The sequence below is a fragment of the Ctenopharyngodon idella genome, chromosome 4 (genome assembly GCF_019924925.1).
Source record: "Ctenopharyngodon idella isolate HZGC_01 chromosome 4, HZGC01, whole genome shotgun sequence".
NCBI lineage: Eukaryota > Metazoa > Chordata > Actinopteri > Cypriniformes > Xenocyprididae > Ctenopharyngodon > Ctenopharyngodon idella.
Genome location: NC_067223.1, coordinates 27191109 through 27213778, shown reverse-complemented (window position 1 = coordinate 27213778; position 22670 = coordinate 27191109). Strand labels below are relative to the sequence as shown.

General features: G+C 37.0%; 2 protein-coding genes across 27 annotated transcripts in view; both read left to right on the top strand.

The window, feature by feature from the left end:
* LOC127511118 (gastrula zinc finger protein XlCGF8.2DB-like) overlaps positions 1–9342 on the top strand; it is a 128790-nt gene extending 119448 nt beyond the window's left edge. For all 4 annotated transcript variants that reach the window (XM_051891688.1, XM_051891687.1, XM_051891685.1 and 1 more), the window contains exon 3: positions 5619–9342. In XM_051891688.1, coding sequence (XP_051747648.1) covers positions 5619–7204 — 1586 coding nt within the window. In that variant the 3' untranslated portion in view covers positions 7205–9342. The remainder of the gene's footprint in view (positions 1–5618) is intronic.
* The window catches only part of LOC127511113 (gastrula zinc finger protein XlCGF7.1-like), a 112868-nt gene that overhangs the window by 75083 nt on the left and 15115 nt on the right, over positions 1–22670 (top strand). For 3 of the 23 annotated variants that reach the window (XM_051891652.1, XM_051891653.1, XM_051891651.1), the window contains exon 2: positions 20882–21033. The exons of 5 other annotated variants lie outside the window; for them this stretch is intronic. In XM_051891652.1, coding sequence (XP_051747612.1) covers positions 20949–21033 — 85 coding nt within the window. In that variant the 5' untranslated portion in view covers positions 20882–20948. 15 more of the 23 variants (XM_051891661.1, XM_051891668.1, XM_051891645.1 and 12 more) reach the window with 11 other exon arrangements.

Below are 22670 nucleotides of genomic sequence, written 5' to 3'. Positions count from 1 at the left end.
TATGTTTTCCATTCAGACAGTCAAAATCAATTGTTTTAAACCCATCATCAGTGTAATCCTTTACAGTAACGGCCATTTTCAACAAAACAAAGTTGAAATGTTATTTTATTTATTGCCCTTATATTCTGTGGAGAAACTGAGATGGAATAAGATGGATATATTCATCATGATAAGGATTCAGTTTTACTTTAAAATAAAAATAAACACTCTGCTACTACAGAACTTAATTTTTATCCACAAATTCTTAATGAGTTTGAAATGCTTGAAAGTTCTTTCTAATCCTTTGTAATTTGAAGATCAAGATATTTTGAAAATATCACAAATACTCAGTATTTGGTATTATAATTGCGATCTCTTCAAACTTCCTTTATTTTATAATTTGAATGTATTTTCCGTATGTGGATTTCTATTTCGCGTGAACAGGACTTTTATTTTGGTGTGGCGACATGATGTCATAAGGCTGCGCCGCGCTCCTGCATCTGTGATTCTGCTGAAGAAAGGTTTGTGTTTTTAATCATTTAAAGTGTTTAAATCTATACAACCCGTTAAGACAGTCATATAGAAAACTTTGGAATGAATTCATCATTTTTTGATGTAACATTATAATGTATCTAATAACATTATGAACACATTGTTTGTGAGTTAAGCTCATCTACAGGCGAGGAACAGAAAAGGTGCGCCTCATTTCGCTCCCTATATTGTGAATCAGTTCATCATAAACACGCTGTTTGGTCACGGGCAAGCAATGATAGAGAAACTGCGCTTTTCTAAACCAATTCGGATTTAGGAATCAATTTAGGAATCAAATGATTCACTGTTTGTAAGCGCTCGAATCACATTAATGATGTGTCGTTCGTGAACGAGTCGGCTCCCTTAAATGAACGAAATGAGTCGACTCCCGTCTGAGGGCCATTTCTTCAGATGGCTCTCTGCGGGTTTTTTTATTTTATTTTATTTTATTAATACAAGACAGAATGATGGGATGATTTTTTTTTTTTTTTTTTTTGCTACACTGCTTGTTAGCCACGCGCACTTTATGTACTGACTTTGTACCAGTTATCAATGTAAAGCTGCTTTGACACAATCTACATTGTAAAAAGCGCTATATAAATAAAGGTGACTTGACTTGACTTGACTTGACTTTGTATGACTTTGAAATTGTATGTACTGAATGTTGCACGTGTGACTATTCTCGCTCGTGATTGGTCGCACGCACATACACAAGTTTAGATTCAATGCGAGTTTAGTCAGTGCACAATGATACAACGATATGTTCAATGCTTACTAGTGCTGGATGGCTGTTGTTGTTTTTTTGTTTGTTTGTTTTACATAAATTAAAGTGTATGCCAAAAATAATGTAAAATAAATATTACAAAAAGATTTGAATTTGAATTGTGTAATTCTGAATTTTAGACATATAGACACTGAACTATAGGCATTTAACAAAACTGAATATTACGTGGCATTTATAGAGTTTTGAATTTTAATTTTAAAGTTAGTCGACTAGAAGAGGCTTGGTCGACCAAGAATTTAATAATCGGTTAGTCAAAGAAAAAAAAACTGCACAGGAAGTGGTGAAGTCACACAGTCTGTGAAGGAGCGATCGTTAACGTCAGGAAATCCGAACATTTGCCTCTCATTCATCAACCTCAAATATGGCTTATCACTTCAAACATGTAAGTAGTAGCAACTTTACAAGTCCGCTCGCTGTTAGCCTAGTCCTAGATAAATGTGCACTATTATTTGCCGCATTTCCAAGTGTTTCTACTGTTTAGTGTTAATCACCATCTAACTCAGCCAGTTAAGAGCTACATTTAGCCTTAGATGTTATATCAAAAAGGTCCCTGGAGCATATAGGTTTTCCTGTCTGCTTGAGGGGATTGTGTTTGTAGCTCCGTATAGCTGTTTTAAATATCTATTTTCTATCTTGCTGTTTATATTGCTTAATATAACTTAATCATCACAGAATATCTGATATTATCTAACATTGTCTGTCACATTAATCTGACATTGCTAGCACAAAACTCTAGCATTTCGCTAGCCTGTTAACCTGCCATCTTTTTATGAGTCCATCAAACAACTGTGGTAAGCCGGAATGTGATACATGCGGGGAGGCTGATGGAGAAGATTTCAGAATTAGAGACAAGCTTCCAAACTTTAATTGAGGATAGTAAGAATGTAAGGGCTTTAGATACTGTTTTGAATGTGACTAACTCAGCAAACCCCATAAATTGTTCGGTTCAGGCTGTAAAGCCCGTGCAGCAGGGCAACTGGGTGACCGTGAGATGGCATAGTCGCGAAAAACACCGCTCTTCGGTTCCGATTAGAACACCAAACAGGTTCTCCCCACTCTGTGACTCACCCACTGAGAATCCTGTTGAAAGTGCCCTAATTATTGGTGATTCTATTACACGGAACGTGAAAATAGAGACACCAGCCACCATGGTCATTTGTTTGCCGGGAGCCAGAGCGCCTGACATCAAAGCAAATTTAAAAGTGCTGGCTAATCGTAAATCGGAGATCACTAAAATTAACATTAAAGAGGGGTGTGAACTTGCAAGTACGATGTCAGACACTGTAATTTGCCTTGGCCCCCTTCCTGTTCGCCATGGTACAACGAGCACACAACAAGCCCTTAAAAGAGCAGCCAGCAAAATGGAGTGCAGCTGAAAGAAAACAAAACTAGAGGTGTTTCACATTTTGTGGAAAGATAGCACTATTGCATACAAAAAGGCCTTAAAAACTGCTAGATCTTCCACTTCACTCACTAATGCATATAGTATGCATCTGATCTAGGCAACACGTAATTGAGAGCATTCTGAAAGACTGCTTGTGTGTGTGTTATCAACATGTCAATTTATTATAAGCAACACTTTAACAGCCAATGACATTTACAGCTGGAGAGACTGGACTGATTTTCTACTGTATGGTGTCAATCACCATCTAACTCAGCCAGTTAAGAGCTACAATTAGACGTTATATGAATATGGTCCCTGGAGCACAGGTTTTATCAGCTGGCAATTTTCAATGCACATTTAAGAGTACAAGTGACAACTATTATTAACAATAATGGAAAGGTGAGGCTTATCAGTATGATAAGCCTCAATCACCCTGTTTGGACTTTGTTTTCTGTTTTGCACCATTTCCTGCCAGTCTGTCATCATAGTTACGCATTGCGATTCACAAGCTTGCAATTCGATTAAATATCAGTTATTTTGGATATACTGTATATCAGGTATAGTACATGGCAAATTTTCTCAAGAAAAAATCTCAAGTAATGCTGTAAAATATACATGGGAATCAGTTGGTGACCCAGTAATATTGAAGGTTACAATGAACTGATTTGTATACAAACTTAAATTACATTTAAGAAAATTTTTATAATTACAAAATTATAATAGGCCTACCAACTTTAAAATTATTTCTAATCCAATTTGTTTTTTGAAATATAAACATTTAAATGGTGGCTGTCAACTTGACAGATTTATTTAAACATGCATTATATAGGCTATTAAAGAACATTAAATATTATAATTAATATGTAATATAGCATATATTTAGCTAAATGCTCCTCTAGAGTTCATTTTTCTTGCTGCAGCATCTTTGACTTAATCTCTGCAGCCAAAAATAAAGAAAACATTATCAATAAATTATTAAAATGTTTAGACAGTCTCCTTCTGTTTTTCACGACAAACTCATAATCATTACGTTTTCCGTTGCACTTTGGCAAATTTCATGCATGCGCTTGAGCACTGATTAGGCACTCATACCCCTTTTTCCACCAAGGCAGTTTGAGTGCTGGTTCGGAGCCAGAGCCTAGTTTTAAACCAGTGATTGTCTTTCGACACCCAAAGCACCAGCTCTGAACCAGGAAAAGTGGTTTGTAAGTAGCACCAAAACATTGCTGGTCTAGAAGAAAGAACCGCTTGCATCAGGGGCTGGGGGCGGGGTTACCATGACCAACAAGTAACTTATGACCGCCATTTGATGTCATGCACTGCGAGAAGCTGATGCATCTCGAACAAGCCAGGTGTGTTTGTGTTTGGCGCTGCCACGCTAGCTTTGCTGTGAAATATGAGATGTATACAGTGACGTAAGACCTGGCTCTGTGCTGGCTTTCTAGCCCGTGGAAAGGCAAACCAGTTCTTAGAAGGCTCGTCAGTTGAACCAACTCCGAACTGGCACTAGCACTAGCTCTGAACTAGCACCTGGTTCGTGCTGGTGGAAAAGGGGTATCAGAGATTGTTTTGAGTGTTTTTAGCCTAATCAGATCATTTAAGTCCATTAACTCTCACTCTGACTCTCTTATCAGTGTACTGAACTACTGAACTAGATCTGATTGAGACACACTCAGAGATTTAGTTTTGAGTGTTTTTCTTTCTGTTAATTATTCTGATCTTAATCATGACAGAGTGTCCAAACACACAGAAAAACTCCTGGTGAAGCGACTGAGATCCACGTGAAACACTGTTATAAAGATGGAGTTTATTAAAGAGGAGAGTGAAGACGTGAAGATTGAAGAAACATTCAATCATGAAGATACTGAGGAACAAACAAAGATGGCGTTTATTAAAGAGGAGAATGAAGACATCAAGATTGAAGAAACATTCAGAGTCAAACATGAAGATACTGAGGAACAAACAGGTTGGTTTCATTTTTTAAAGTCTTCAGTAATTCTTTGTCATGCGTTTATCTAACTATATACTAAACCCATGCCAAAATAAATGACAAGTCAAGAATGAAATTAGGCAAAATAATAAAAAAGATAATAAAATATAAAAATAATTTTGTGTAAAAGAAGGATAGTGACTTCTGAAATTAAATGATTTTCATTTCATTTCATGGTTTGGGGCAGCTGAATTGCAACTTTACACACAACTGCCTGCCTGTATGGAGAGGTTCTTGAGACTCCAGTGACATCAGCAGCTTCAAATACCGTTTTTTTTTTTTTTGGTTTGGTTTTTTTTGATAGCTGCCATACAATTAACAGTTATCTACAAAAAAAAAAGAAACAAGATACAGTGTATATCTTTAATTTCATTTAAATATATATATATATATATATATATATATATATATACATTTCAATCAATAGATTTTGATGGATCAAACATCAAATAAAATTGAACCAAAATGAATTAGTCCTCAGATGCAATGGTTGCAATGCAATGAGAACGGTCAGAGGTGTCACTTTTGTGTGTTTGTTTCAATGTACAAAGGCCAATTCTTTACAGGAACAACTGGGAAATTTACAATTTGTCTGAATACCAGACTTTTGTACAGTAAAAAGCCACTTTAATTTTTTCTGAATATTTGTTGACTGCATTGTTCTTGTTAAATCCAGGATCCCAACACAAATGTGTGCAATGCAGTGCTCTACTGCAGGTTTTTTTATAATGGGCAGTATTTGGGACGTGTCCTAAAGAAGGTTAAGAATTAACAGTGTTAATAAAAGGTTTTGAGATTACAGGTTACAACTTTTTATCAGTTGTTTAGTGGGTATAGGATCTAGAATACATGTTGTTGGATTTGATGTTTTACATGTCTAAATGTTTTTATGTCTGAGATTTTGTGCCATTAAACTGGTGTTAACTTGTTTTTGTTTGTTTTCACCCTAGACCTGATGGTGCTGAAAGAGGAGAGTCAAGAACTGAATGAAATGGAAGACAAAGATAAGTATGAGAAATGTCATGATTTCATGAATGGGGAAAAATCTTGTAGTTACTCACAGACTCATAAAACAGAAACTAGAAACCTCCAGATGAGAGTTCACACTGGAAAGAGACCTTTGACCTGTCAACAGTGTGGAAAGAGTTTCAGTCGAAAAGACAGCCTTAAAGTCCACATGAAAATCCACACCGGATTGAAGCCTTTCACCTGCAAACTGTGTGGGAAGAGTTTCTCACTAAAAGGAAATCTTAAGACTCACATGAGAATTCACACTGGAGAGAAGCCATTCATATGCTCTCAGTGTGGAAAGAGTTTTAGACAGAAAAGAGACCTTACAATCCACTTGAGAGTTCACACTGTAGAGAGCCCTTTCTGGACACAAGGCCAACTGCAAACACAAGGCCTTGAAGACCACTTTAAAATCCATGCTGGAGAGAAGTCGGTCGTATGCCTTCAGTGTGGAAAGAGTTTTACACAGAAAAGAAACCTTAAAGCCCACTTAAGACTTCACACTGGAGAGAAGCCTCACACCTGCAAACTGTGTGGAAAGAGTTTCTCACTAAATGGAAGTCTTAAAGTTCACATGAGAGTTCACACCGGCGAGAGGCCATTCATATGCTCTCAGTGTGGAAATAGTTTTAAACAGAAAAGAGACCTTAATGCCCACATGACAATTCACACTGGAGAGAAGCCTTACACCTGCAAACTGTGTGATAAGAGCTTCACAGTAAAAGAAAGTTTTAAGACTCACATGACAATTCACACGGGAGAGAAGCCGTTTGTTTGTGATCAGTGTGGAAAGAGTTTCAGATGTAAAGAATACCTTAATCATCACATGAAGATTCACTCGGGAGAGAAATGTTTTATGTGTCATCAGTGCGAAAGGAGTTTCTCAGATAGGAATCACCTTGAGAATCATGTAAAAATTCATATTGGAGAGAAGCCTTTCATGTGTCATCACTGTGGAAAGAGTTTCACAAACAGAACAAACCTTGAGAATCACATGAGAATTCACACTGGAGAAGCGCGTTTCACCTGCCCTCAGTGTGGAAAGAGCTTCACGCTTAAAGGAGACCTTAATATTCACATGAGAGTTCACTCTGGAGAGAAACCTTACAAGTGTCATCAGTGCGAAAAGAGTTTCACAGACAGGAATCACCTTGAGAATCATGTAAAAGTTCACATTGGAGAGAAGCCTTTCTTGTGCCAACACTGTGGAAAAGGTTTCACATACAGAGCAAACCTTGAGTATCACTTGAGAATTCACACTGGAGAGAAGCCTTTCACCTGCCCTCAGTGTGGAAGGAGCTTCACGGTTAAAGGAAACCTTAAGCTGCATATGAGAGTTCACACTGGAGAGAAGCCTTACAAATGTCTTCAGTGTGAAAAAAGTTTCACAATTAAAGGAAACCTTAATATTCACATGAGAGTTCACACTGGAGAGAAGCCCTACAAGTGTCTTCAGTGTGAAGAGTGTTTCACATATCACATAAGCCTGAAACAACATTTGAAATCTCATTCTAGAAAGAAATAGCCATTTAACTCAGTGTGACGAGGTTTAGAAAAAGGAGCAAGTCCAGCAATCATCTGTGCTTTCACTCTGGAGAAAGACAATTCAATTGTGATCAATGCAATAAAAACACATATATATGAAAAGTCAAATGTGAGACCCAGTTTATGTTCTTTGTTAAAGAGTACAGCAATAGAAAATGCGTATCTGTTTGAAATCAAGGTTACTTTCACACCGCAGCTGAATGTGGGCTTCATCCTTCCACCTTCATGACCACTTCTTTTATTTGTACTGTTATCTTTTAGTTATATCCTTTATCTTGAGGCTTTTTTGTGTGAATATATTTACTCCAGTGGCCAAACCTGACCATCTCCCTTGCTATAATTTCAAATATGTTGAAACGCTGCTGAAAGTTGCTTGGACTGAGCACCACAACAAACGTGTTGCCAGTCGGCTTGAGTGGAGTAGAGAGAGTGAGCAAAAGGGGATTAAAAGAAAGACTAGTAAGAGAGATGAGAGACAGTACAAAAGAGATAAGCTCAGAGGAAGATCACTGGAAAATGAAAGGTTATGATCAGGCAAGAGCTTTAGGACCCTCGTTAATATTAGAAAAGCTTTCCAGCGCTAGAGAGACTTAAGTGGGAAACCAGAAGACGGATGCAGAGGTTGCGTTGTTTCTGCTCCACACGTGAGTAACACTAGTTTTGCGGTTTCACAGAACCAAGAAATGCTGTTATTGTAATGTAAGCTATAGTAACAGGACAGTTTTGAGTTTGTCTGGAGCTGCTGTGCTGCTGGCAACCAACAACGAACTCTTGCTTGTATATACTCACGTGTACAGTGTTCATTTTTTGTGCTTACTTGTCGTTAGTTCATCATCTTCACTTCATTACTCATGAAGCATTATTTTGCTTCACGTCTGCTATTATAAATTGACATCCACTCTTGGATGTCAATTAGTAGTGAGAGCTGTGCAGGTAAACTCCCCTGATCTCAAGAGGGCAGTTAGGACCGAAGGGGTAACGTGTTTGTGAATTTTGGAGGCAGAGCAATGAAAAGATGCATGTATTTATCTGGGTTGATTTCAAATATCAACAGTGTTCAACAACAATTCTGGGAGAGCACATACTGCACCTTAAGCAGGTGAGGTAGAAGCCCTTTAATTGATATTATTTTGAGGTGTTTCTCTATGTCATGTTGGTCAGCTTTTTTTGTGATGTATTTGTGGGGTGTTTTGAATGTACTGTAAAAGAGGGACATTTCTGGGGACAGCTCCGGTCGGGGACAAAACACCAAAAAACCTGGACTGTCCCAATAAAAGGGGTACTTTCCACACCAAAACAGACTGAGAGGATGTTGGTATTGTTTGTGTCAACACATACAGTGGAAAGAAAAATTTTGATTTGAATTGGTTCAATGGCATGTGTACAATAAAGACATTACATTTACAATACTATGGAAAAAGTTACTACCTTGTTACCTGGATCACCTGTTCATGAGTCCTTTCTTTGCCCTGAGCTGTTAAACCATCCACTGTGATTGGGCAGGACCTGGAGGATTTTTCTGAAGAACATTCTTTGGTTTTCCAGCACGTTCTGCATAGTTGAATCCTTTACAACACTGACTGTATAGTTTTGAGATCCATCTTTTTTACACTGAAGACAACTAATGGACTCACACAATAACTATTACAAAGGGTGAAAACATTCACTGATGCTCAAGAAGGAAACACAATCCTTTAAGAACAACAGCATGTAAAGTTTTTGATCAGGATAAAAAAAACAAAAAAAAACCAAATCCTGTTCAGAAAGTTTAAATTATTGTATCAACTGAACAGATCAAATAAAATTATTTTATATTTAACAGACTGTATCTCCGGACACTCGTTCAATGGCTAAAGCATTGCAAGTATCATACATTTAACTAACTAAACAAAGGTTATTGTAAGATATATATCCCTTTTAACAAGGTGAATTACAAAACTGATGGTTCTTTCAGATGGTTAACTTGACTCTTTCCATAGCTTCATTCACACTTCTTTTTTGGTTTAATTCACTTTTACACTTTTACTTTACCCACGTGTGTATGTGTGATTTGTGTGTATGTGTTTGTTTAGACTAGTTATGTGTTTGTGATTTAGTTAATAAAACTTATGCACAATACACATGAGTATTTGATTATGATATACTGTTTGCAAATCAAAGTCACTTTAATGATTCCTGATCTTGCTACATGCTCTAGTAGTACTCAGTTACTCAGTTGCCATGAAAATAACCTTTCTGAGAATTGATAAACAATTAATACTGAAGGTTCGCTGGGCGGACAGGTTAATTGATTGTAACCTTGTAATAATTGATTGTAATATTAATTCTGCTGCCTAAAGCTAACCATTTCAACTGATACAAATATTTATGATTAATTATAACAAGATATTATTTCCCCTATTGGCTCATTTGCTACATTATTAAATAAATATTTGAAAACAGTTCATTCACAATTTTAAATAATCTCAATAACTCATTATTTATCATAAATTGTAAGAAAGTAATATTTACCTCCAGTTATAAAGTTTTGAGAAACAAAAGAGGTTAGGTCAAGATTCATTTTGCTTTATATTTTTTTCCAGAATTTCCAATTCCTCAAGAATTGATATATAGTTTACAGTGTTGTGCAAGTGGAAGTACTCTGGAAATGTAATTAAATTACTGATTACTCATTTTTAAAAGTAATCAAGTTACTGTTCTGATTACTTTATTTCAAAAGTAATTTAAGTTACTAGCCCCCCATTCCACCCCCTCATGAAAAAACAAACAAAAAACAACATAAAAACTCTTTAGCCTGCTCATCAATTAACTTTATTGGGACATGCATACTCACAACACAAACAAAATTAAGCCAGTCTCTTCTGACGTTTAACTCCAACTTTCAAATATTTTACTTGCTTTTCTGAATATTCCACTTAGAAAATAAACAAAGCCAGTCTCTCCTGACTTTTTAGCCCTGTAACTAAAAAATAATTCTCTTCTGAGTTTTTTGTAATTTTTTGTAATCTTTTAACTAATGCTTCTGCATATTCCTCCATCATATCAAAAATAAAAAAAGTAAAGCAATGTTCTCCTCTGACTTTAACAGCACTAGATCAGCAAACACTGGTTTTACAAAACATAAAATGTTGCCAATGAAACAGTGGTTGTTTTGCATTAACAGAAGCTTCTCAAATCTCTTGTCAGACAGTCTGTTCTTCTAGGCATGAGCACCAAACCACCCAAACTAAAAAGCCGCTCTACATGTGTGTTAGATGGAGTCAGAATGTTGTACTTTAAGAAAATGTTCTTGATGTTTGAGAACTGTTTCAGTATCTCAAGCTCATATCCCCCTGGCCTCAAGTAGTCCATGACTTATTTTTCTGCAGAGTAGCTCTCCTCAGGCTCAATCTCAAATCCAAAAAAGTCCATCCCATCACCAATAACATCAAAAGTGTGTCTGCCTTTTAATCTCTTACATGCTATAGCAGCTTTGTTACGCTTCAAAGTTCTTTTCATCTAGTGAAGCGTTACACCCATATACACGATCAGGCATAACATTATGACCACCTTCCTAATATTGTGTTTGCTGTCAAAACAGCCCTGACCCGTCGAGGCATGGACTCCTCTAGACCCCTGAAGGTGTGCTGTTGTATCTGCATCAAGATGTTAGCAGCAGATCCTTCAAGTCCTGTAAGTTACGAGGTGGAGCCTCCATGGATCGGACTTGTTTGTTCAGCACATCCCACAGAATTTGTATCCAGTCTCTTACTGAGATTACAACCTTGCTTTAACAAGCTCATTTTTCGGCCTAAATGAATACATGATGTTAGCTAACTGAATGATTTGTATTATCCTAGAATTGTACATTTCTGAAATGTTGTTTTTGAAAAGAGATTGATTCTTGATGAATTTTGCTTTATGTATTAAGAATGTAGCAAGAATTAACATAGTTTACGATGACTATTTGTATTCTTCTTAATCTTTCCAAATAATATACGTTTATTTCCTAACAAAGGCTATGACAAAACTAACTGAACTGAACATGTACCCTCCTGGTCACCGTAAAAGACACAATTATTTTGGTCAATGTTAAATCGTAGACTCAGGATGTCAGCAAGAGGATAAACGTCACTTAAAATCTTAAAATGAATCTCCTTTGCTTGAGGTATGTGTGAACTCAAATGTAAAATCATAGTAAGTGAGGCTGTCACTTTCTTTTGTCTGTGATGCTCTTGATGCTCCTGTCCCATTACTGTAATTGGTGCTGATTTTTGATGCGGATCAATACCTGAGTTAAGTGTGAATGCAGCGGCTGAAGGTGTGACTTTCCCTGATCTCTATGATAATGAGTGCTGTAGTTCTGCTGATGAAACTCTTCCTAGAACTGCTCACATCTTTTGCTTTGTCTTCACCTGTAAGGACGGCCTCCTAAAATCTGAATAAAACCACAGAGTTTGACTGCTTTAGTCAGACTTCATGACTGCAGCGCGACAGTTTGATCTCTGGATCCTGCTGAAGATTCACAATGTCTCCTGATCTTCACCAGAGAGTTTCCTACAGGTGTAACTGGATATTGAAACTATTTTGATCTCTCATTTATGGATCTTGAGAGAGGAAATGTTATTGCTCCCTATGCAGCCCTCACGGAGCCATCGGATTTAAACAAAAATATTTCAATTTGTGTTCCGAAGATTAACAAAGGTCTTACGGGTCTGGAACGGCATGAGTGTGAGTAATAAATGACAGAATTTTCATTTTTGGGTGAACTAACCCTTTAATGTAGTTCATTGATTAAACAAAAGTGCTCATGTAAAACAGCATTACAACTGAAAGACAAGACAGCTCATGTTCCTTATAGAAGACAGATTTGTTACTTTTCAGTATGTATCTGTTATTCCATAGAGGAATATTATTAGGAATAAAATTATGTTTGTAAATGTGTACCTGCGTATGAATCTGAGAGGACTTTTATTTTGGTGTGGCGACATGATGTCATAAGGCTGCGCCCACTCCTGTATCTGTGATTCTGCTGAAGAAAGGTTTGTGTTTTTAATCATTTAAAGTGTTTAACTCAGTACAATCCTTTTGGAAATTTTTTTTAGAGAACTTGAAATTAAATGAAATGAATTAATTATTTTTTTAATGTAACATTATAATGTATTTAATAACATTAATGAACATAGATTTTTTTTTTTTTACAAGTAAAGCAAATCTACACAAGTAACAGAAAAAGAGTGTCTCATCTCGTTCCCTATATTGTGAATCAGTTCATGATAAACACGTTGTTTGGTATCTGGCAGGTAATGATAGAAAAACTGAGCTTTTCTAAACCAATTCAGATTCAATTGAATCAAATGATTCACAATTTGTAATCACTCGAATCACTGAATCACACTGACGACTCCTGCAGTTCACCAGTGTAAATACAACAAGATCAACAACACAAACGTGTGTAATGACAACTTCTACAAATATACTGTTTTCATGACAGTATAATCTATTAAATATAATCCATAAACCAATACATTACACATGCCTAAATATTAATTGTCTGTATAATCTGTGTTCTTTTATTAATTTGTAGTGCTAGTTTTGAGGGTTTTTTTTTTTTTTTGTCTAATCAGTTGCATTAACTTTCACTCTGACTCTCTCACCAGTGTACTGAACTACTGAACTAGATCTGATTGAGACACACTCAGAGATTTAGTTTAGATGTGTTTTTCTTTCTGTTAATTATTCTCATCTTAATCAAGACAGAGTGTTCAAACACACAGAGAAACTCCTGGAGAAGCGACTGAGATCCACGTGACACACTATTATAAAGATGGCATTTATTAAAGAGGAGAGTGAAGACATCAAGATCGAAGAAACATTTAGAGTCAAACATGAAGATACTGAGGAACAAACAGGTTGGTTTCATTCTCAAAGTCTTTCTTCAGTCATTCTGCCTCATGATCTCATTATCTCTATTATTTGTCTTGTGACAAAATGAATGACGTCACACATTAAACAAGGATAAATTTGATCTATATAGTCAAGTAATTGTAAGGAGGGTCTGGTGGCATCCTCCCCCAGGATAAGATTTTTGTGATTTTAACATGTAAACGAAGCATTCTGGTGAACTCTGAAAATAAAATAAATGGAAAATTTGTAAAAAATAAAAAAAAAATAAAAAAAACAACAACCCACAAAACAAACAAACAAAAAAACATTTATTGACACTATAGGGCTGGGCGTTGACAAATTTCACCATTGGATTTGATTTTGATCCGAATTTGATTTCGATTTGATTACCTTCGATTCATTATTGATTAATTTGGGGCCTATCAGGTACAGTACATGGAAAATTCAATCTGTATCTTTCAACATACCTGAGGATGTTCATTCATGTTTATTTCATATTGTAACTAGTAAAGCAGAAGAGACGATTGGTTCACATGCGCTCTTCTTGAACTAAAGCGCCACAGCTATCTGAATTATAGAAGTAGATAATGGTTTGTGTGTATGCCAGGTTAAAGAGATGTGTTTTTAGTCTATATTTAAACTGACAGAGTGTGTCTGCTCCCCGAACAGTGATAGGAAGACTGTTCCAAAGTTTAGGTGCTAAATAGGAGAAGGATCTACCACCTGCGGTTGATTTTGATATTCTAGGTATTATCAACTGTCCAGAATTCTGAGATCGCAATAGACGTGAAGGACTATAATGCATTAAGAGCTCGCTCAGGTACTGGGGAGCTAAACCATTTAGTGCTTTGTAAGTAATTAGCAAGATTTTAAAATATATACAATGTTTAACAGAGAGCCAATGCAGTGTTGACAGAACTGGGCTAATATGGTCATACTTCCTAGTTCTAGTAAGAACTCTAGCTGCTGTAGTTTATTTATCAGGCGAGCAGAACAACCACCCAGTAGAGCGTTACAGTAATCTAGCCTTGAGGTCATGAACGCATGAACTAACTGTTCTGCATTTGTCAATGAGAGCATATGTCGTAGTTTAGAAATATTTTAAAGATGAAAGAATGTGGTTTTACAGATGCTAGAAATGAAAGATTGGTATCAAAGAGCACACCCAGGTTCCTACCTGATGACGAAGACTTAACAGAGCAGCCATCAAGTGATAGACAGTATTCTAGGTTATTACGTGAAGACGGTTTTGGTCCAATAATTAGAATTTCTGTTTTTTTCTGAATTTAGTATTAAGAAATTACTAGTCATCCAATTTTTTATATCAGCTATGCATTCCGTTAATTTTTTGAATTGGTAAGTTTCGTCAGGGTGTGAGGAAATATAGAGCTGAGTATCATCAGCGTAACAGTGAAAACTAACGCCATGCTTGCTAATGATGTCTCCCAAGGGTAGCATGTACAGAGTGAAAAGCAACGGTCCTACTGATCAGTCAGGTACTGATACAAACTGATAACGGTCAGATAAGTATGATTTGAACCATGCCAATGCAATTCCTCTAATGCAAACATAATTTTCGAGTCTATTTAAAAGAATATTGTGATCAATAGTGTCAAATGCAGCACTGAGATCCAGTAACACTAATAGAGAGATACAACCACAATCTGATGATAAGAGCAAATCATTAGTAACTCTAATGAGAGCAGTCTCAGTACTATGGTACGGTCTAAATCCTGACTGGAAATCCTCACAGATACCATTTCTTTCTAAAAAGGAGCATAGGTGTGATGATACTGCCAATCAATTGGGAAACAACCTGGTCATTAAGTTTCTCAAAGAAGGTTTCTCAAGGAGGTTGAATCCTCTCCACCATGCTCAGGTCTCTTCTATGCCCTCCCTTTGAGCCGCTCGAGTCAGTTGACCTTCAGGCCCTCTCACTTAAGACTGCCCTTCTGTTGGCTTTAGCATCAGTCATCAGTCAAGACATTTCTGTCTGGATTTCGGTCCCAACGACAGTAAAGTTGTCTTTAGGCTGAGAAAAGGTTACGTGCTAAAAGTGCTTTCGACCCCTTTAGAATGCAAGTAATTGTGCTGTCAGCTCTTTTACTCACGGAAGATGAACAGGCACCCCATCCACTCTCAGAGTGTATATTGAGCACTCTAGCCAGTATCAGCAATCAGAGCAGCTTTTTATCAGCTTTGGAGGTCGCACTAAGGAACTGCCAGTTTTGAAACAAAGACTTTCCAGATGGTTTGTGGATGCGATAATGCTGGCTTACAAGTTGGTGGACTTGTTGTGACCCTTGGGAGTTATAGCTTACTTGACTAGAGGTATGGCCTTCTCTTGGGATTGGTCCAGCGGAGTCTCCATCGCAGACATCTGTGCGGTGGCTGGCTGGTCAGATTTTTCAACCTGGACATCCTTGCACTTCAAGCATGTGTGTTGTCAGTCTAATACATTCTTGTTTTGAAAGTTTCTGAACTGACGGCGTCCTAGTATGACTGATATAGGCAGTCAACCCACCCCTTTTGGCAGGCTGAAATGCTATTTGTCTGTGCATTTGCACAGACCTGAACCAATCAGCCTTCAGGATTCAGAGAAAACAGGAGTTTTCCCCGTAGCATCAGCTAACTGATGCAATGCTTGTTCCCTGTGCTCTAAATCACTCACAAATCTTATGATAATCTCCGTTCAGTTTTAGCAAAATATTAGTTGTTTCATTCCTTTTGCATAACATAGCACCATGTCATGCTTTTCATCTTCAGAAAGAACTGTGACTTGCTTAATGTGGAACAATCTCTAAGTTTTAAATATTTCAATCAATAAATTTTAGCATGCAAACTACCAGTGGCATTTTTGAAGAGTGCATTAATGTATGTAAGAGGGAACCTGTGATGGATCAAACATCAAATAAAACAAAATTAGTTAGTCCTCAGATGCAACGTTTGCAATGCAATGAGAATGGATCAGAGATGTCGCCTCAAACCAGAGGTCCCAGATTTGTGTGTGCCTATTGTATATCAATGTGCATTTGTTTTAACGTACAAAGGCCAATTATTTACAGTTTTTTTTTTTTTTCTTCAGGAACAACTAGGAAATTTGTCTGAACACCAGACTTTTGTATAGTAAAAACCCACTTACATTTTTTCTGAACATTTATTGACTCCATTCTTCTTGTTAAATCCTGGGACCTGCGGTATATTTCTGAACACCCGCAGGATCCCATCACAAATGTGTGCAGTGCAGTGCTCTACTGTGGGTTTAGGATCCTAGATTACATGTTGTTGGATTTGATGTTTTACATGCCTAAATGTTTTCATGTCTGTTATTTTGTGCCATTAAACTTCTTAACTTGTTTTTGTTTCTTTTCACCCTAGACCTGATGGCACTGAAAGAGGAGAGTCAAGAACTGAATGAAATGGAAGAGAAATATCAGTATGAGAAATGTCATGATTTCATGACTGGAGAAAAATCTGTTAGTTACTCACAGACTCATAAAACAGAAACTAGAAACCTCCAGATGAGAGTTCACACTGGAGAGAAGCCTTTCACCTGCCAACAGTGTGGAAAGAGTTTCGGTCGAAAAGACAGCCTTAAAGTCCACATGAGAGTTCACACTGGATTGAAGCCTTTCACCTGCAAACTCTGTGGGAAGAGTTTCTCACTAAAAGGAAATCTTAAGACTCACATGATAGTTCACACTAGAGAGAGGCCGTTCGTATGCAATCATTGTGGAAAGAGTTTTACACAGAAAAAATCCCTTACAATCCACTTGAGAGTTCACACTGGAGAGAGCCCTTTCACCTGCAAACAGTGTGGAAAGAGTTTCAATGAAAAACAAGGCCTTGAAGACCACTTGAAAATCCATGCTGGAGAGAAGTCGGTCGTATGCCTTCAGTGTGGAAAGAGTTTTACACAGAAAAAAAACCTTAAAGCCCACTTGAGACTTCACACTGGAGAGAAGCCTCACACCTGCAAACTGTGTGGAAAGAGCTTCTCACTAAATGGAAGTCTTAAAGTTCACATGAGAGTTCACACCGGCGAGAGGCCATTCATATGCTCTCAGTGTGGAAATAATTTTAAACAGAAAAGAGACCTTAATGCCCACATGACAATTCACACTGGAGAGAAGCCTTACACCTGCAAACTGTGTGATAAGAGCTTCACACAAAAAGAAAATTTTAAGACTCACATGACAATTCACACTGGAGAGAAGCCGTTTGTTTGTGATCAGTGTGGAAAGAGTTTCAGATGTAAAGAATACCTTAATCATCACATGAAGATTCACTCGGGAGAGAAATGTTTTATATGTCATCAGTGCGAAAGGAGTTTCTCAGATAGGAATCACCTTGAGAATCATGTAAAAATTCATATTGGAGAGAAGCCTTTCATGTGTCATCACTGTGGAAAGAGTTTCACAAACAGAGCAAACCTTAAGATTCACATAAGAGTTCACACAGGAGAGAAGCCTTTCACCTGCCCTCAGTGTGGAAAGAGCTTCATGATTAAAGGAGACCTTAATATTCACATGAGAGTTCACTCTGGCGAGCAGCCTTACAAGTGTCTTCAGTGTGAAAAGAGTTTCACAGATAGGAATCACCTTGAGAAACATGTAAAAATTCACATTGGAGAGAAGCCTTTCATGTGTCATCACTGTGGAAAGGGTTTTGCATACAGAGCAAACCTTGAATATCACTTGAGAATTCACACTGGAGAGAAGCCTTTCACCTGCCCTCAGTGTGGAAGGAGCTTCACGGTTAAAGGAAACCTTAAGCTGCACATGAGAGTTCACACTGGAGAGAAGCCTTACAAGTGTCTTCTTTGTGAAAAGAGTTTCACAATTAAAGGAAACCTTAATATTCACATGAGAGTTCACACTGGAGAGAAGCCTTACAAGTGTCTTCAGTGTGAAGAGTGTTTCACATATCACATAAGCCTGAAACAACATTTGAAATCTCATTCTGGAAAGAAATTGCCATTTTCCTCAGTGTGACAAGAAACTTCAGGAAAAATTTCAGCAATCATCTGTGCTTTCACTCTGGAGAAAGACAATTTAATTGTGATCAGTCTAATCAGAACAGCACTCTTAAAACTATATATGAAACGTCTTGTAAATGTGAGACCCAGTTTATGTTCTTTGTGTACAGCAATAGAAAATGTGTATCTGTTTGAAATCAAGGCTACTTTCACACCACAGCTGAATGTGGGCTTCATCTGATTGTCCACCTTCATGACCACTTCTTTTATTTGTACTGTTATCTTTTAGTTACATCCTTTATCTTGAAGGAACACTCTACTTTTTTTGAAAATAGGCTCATTTTCCATCTCCCCTAGAGTTAAACAGTTGAGTTTTAACCGTTTTCAAATCCACTCAGCCGATCTCCAGGTCTGGCGGTACCACTTTTAGCATAGCTTAGCATAGTTCATTGAATCTGATTAGACCGTCAGCATCTCGCTCAAAAATGACTAAAGAGTTTCAATATTTTTCGTATTTAAAACTTGACTCTTCTGTAGTTAAATCGTGTACTAAGACCGACGGAAAATGAAAAGTTGTGATTTTCTAGGCCGATATGGCTAGGAACTATACTCTCATTCCGGCGTAATAATCAAGGAACTTTGCTGCCGTACCATGGGTGCAGCAGGCGCAAAGATATTGCACAGCGCCTGTGACCCCCTGTTTGCACAGGGAGCGTGCCTTGCAGCCTGGAGACATTTGTGAGAGACGCTGCGCAATATCATTGTGCCTGCTGCACCCATGGTACGGCAGCAAAGTTCCTAGAATTGTACATTTCTGAAATGTTGTTTTTGAAAAGAGGTTGAGTCTTGATTAATTTTGCTTTATGTATTAAGAATTCTGCAAAAAATAATATAGTTTGCTATGACTATTTGCATTCTCCTTAATCATTCCAAATAATATACGTTTATTTCCTAACAAAGGCACATGACTAAATTTAATCCACTCTAAAACCTCCTTTACAAACTGTTTGATTGTATGGGAAAAGAAAAGATGATCTGTCGTTTTAGTATAATTACTTGAAAAAACATATATTCTCCTGGTCACCGTAAAAGGCTCAAAAAAGTCAGCAAGAGGATAAACGTTACTTAAAATCTTAAAATGCTTGAGGTGTGTGTGAACTCAAATGTAAAATCATGGTAAGTGAGGCTGTCATCATCTTTTTCTGTGCGTCTCCTGATCTTCACCAGTTTCCTACAGGTGTAACTGGTATATTGATCTCAAAACAACATTTACTTCACTAATATCATAACATGTATGTATATATTTCTGTACTCCTGTGCTGGATATACCTCTAGAGTTACAGTGTTTCTAGTAAACTGGTTATTGCATCTTTTATCTAGAAGCTGAACACCTTTAATAAGCCTTCAATAAGGCTAGATGAGGAGTAACACCTGAATATGCTCTCATATTTTTGCCAATTAAAGAAACTGAACACTTAAGGCTTTCAATAATTACTTGTATTTCTTTTTATTATTAACAAAATTTCTCATATTAAAGAGCATTACTGCTGAAATCAATAAGATCAAAGACAGACCAAATGTTCCTTATATAAGATGGATTTATTACTTTTCAGTATGTATCTGTTATTCCATAGAGGGTTATTATGAGGAATAAAATTATGTTTGTAAATCAATTTCCAATAAACAAGTACCTGTTTTGAATCTGAGAGCTTAAGAGATGTTTAGTCACATTGCAGCACAAATTCCATGCCTCTGATTTTTTGAAAGATTATGAAAAGTAAACCAGATTTAAAAGATTTCCATTTAGAAGAAATTATTTGAGATGGAAACTGAGATACTTCATCATAAGTTTTAGTTAATACATTAAATAGTAGATGCAACCATAAACCTAATTTTTAACTACAAATTCTTAAAGAGTTTGAAATACTCAAAAGTTCTGTACAGTTCTTTGTAACATGAATCCTTGATTTCATCCTTGTTTGAGAATATCACAAATGCTTTGTAGTTGGTTTTAGTTTTTTTAGAGTGTTACACAGGACTTTTATTTTGGTGTGGCAACGTGATGTCATAAGTCTGCGCTGCGCTCCTGCATCTGTGATTCTGCTGAAGAAAGGTTTGTGTTTTTAATCATTTAAAGTGTTTAACTCAATACAATCCTTTTGGACATTTTTTAGAGAACTTTAAAATGAATTAATTATTTTTTAATATAACTTTATAATGTATTTAATAACATTAATGAATATAGTTTTTTATGAGTAAAGCAAATCCACACAAGTAACATAAAAGGTGCGTCTCCTTTCGCTCCATATATTGTGAATCAGTTCATGATAAACACGTTGTTTGGTCTCTGGTAAGTAATGATAGAGAAACTGAGCTTTTCTAAACCAATTCAGATTCAATTGAATCAAATGATTCACAGTTTGTAATCACTCGAATCACTGAGTCACACTGACGACTCCTGCAGTTCAAGAACAGCACAAACATGTGTAATGCCAGCTTCTACAAATCAACTGTTTTCATCACAGTGTAATCCATTAAATATAATCTACAAATCAATACATAAATGCCTAAATATTAATTGTCTGTATAATCTGTGTTCCTTTATTAATTTGTAGTGCTAGTTTTGAGGTTTTTTTTTTTTTTTTTTTTTGTCTAATCAGTTGCATTAACTCTCACTCTGACTCTCTTACCAGTGTACTGAACTACTGAACTAGATCTGATTGAGACACATTCAGAGATTTAGTTTGGATGTGTTTTTCTTTCTGTTAATTATTCTCATCTTAATCATGACAGAGTGTCCAAACACACAGAGAAACTCCTGGTGAAGCGACTGAGATCCCTGTGACACACTATTATAAAGATGGAGTTTATTAAAGAGGAGAGTGAAGACATGAAGATTGAAGAAACATTCAGAGTCAAACATGAAGATACTGAGGAACAAACAGGTTGGTTTCATTTAATTCTCAAAGTCTTTCTTAAGTCATTTATTACTATTTACTGCAACTTATGAAAAATTTAATGACATCCAAGGATGAAAAAGTTCATAATCAGCCAAAAAAGCTCATATCAATTTATTGTACAGAGATAAAAAATAAATAAATAAATAAACAAACAAAAGGAAGAATAAATAAGAAAATTGCAGCAAAATGTTTTCAGGTTTAACCCTTCCTCAGTGCCTCAATAAATGACTATTAATAAACGATTGTTTTTTGTAACATTATTAAACCCAATATCTACTTTTTCAGTGTTTCACTACTGCCGCTCCCACAATGTGTGTCATTCCTGGTATTCTGTGCCCTTCGGACATCATAAAATGTAGAAAATCAAACACAGTTTTTAAAGTAACTTTTTGTGTAATCATGATAGGGAGATGTAAATCATCACAAAAGGCAGTGAATACCAGGAATGTGCGTGTGTGTTTGCATTCCCACCTGCACCTGTAACATTGATACAGCTTGTAGAGATAGTGAAGAATTTTCACGAATGTTAGGGCTAAACCAGGAGCCTCCAATCCTGTCCCTGGAGATATACCTTCCTACAGAGTTCAGTGCCAATCCTGCTCCAACACACCTGCCTGTAATTATCAAGAGCTCCTGAACCAGTTGTTACAGCCCATATAGGGCCAGGTCGCAACAGAAATAAGTCTTAGACATAGGCTTAGTTTGCAGTGATTTGCAGTTAGGCTCGATCTGTGGCTGACGTAGTTTTTTTTTTGGTGTGTTCTGTTGGCTCTAGTCGGACGCCTTTTTTTTTTTTTTTTGGCCAATTCAACATGTAGAATCGGCTTCGGGCCGCCGGTGAGAGAGAGAACTCTGATCGTCTGTTCAGTTTAGTGAACGAGTCAGCACATGAGAATAAGAGCAAAAGTAATGAAAGCGAGCAAAGAAGTCATGACGGCACAGACAGAAGGGTGTAGTCCTTTCAGTGTGTTCAAGCAGATTTTTTTTCTCCGGTGCTGGCGACACAAGACGACAACCCAGTCTGCTTTCATCAGCGCTAGTTCTTTGGCGTCGGTTTGGTGTGTCCCTACCCTTAGGCAAATGGGCACATGGAACTCAAGTGTTACCTGTGTGGAGTCCATCCATTTCATGGCAACACATTTACAGAGAGGACTGCTGCTGGAGAAGTTGGAGATGCAGGAAGGCCTTTGGGGCTAGACCGAGACACATATAGTTTAAGCATATTTATGTTTACAGACACAAGACTTTCTCTTCCTCTCAGGAGTATTTATCACATAGTCCGTTTCACTCAATTTCTCCTCAATAACACAGGGTCCTGAAAACTTTGCATGAAGTGCCAAACCAGGCAAAGGTAACAACAGAAAAGCCTGGTCTCCCACGTGAAATGGCTTACATATTTCTGATCATACAGATTTTTCATTCGGGCTTGAGATAAAGACTAGCGACCGTCTGGCAAACTCCCAAACAGCATGCAAATGTTGACGAAAAGTACACACATGCTCCAACATATTCTTACTAGAGACTGGGGCCTGACCTGTGGAGAGAAGGTGTTCTTGTAAAATTTTCAATGGGCCACGAACAGAACGTCCAAAGACTAGTTCAGAAGGGCTAAAACCAATGGA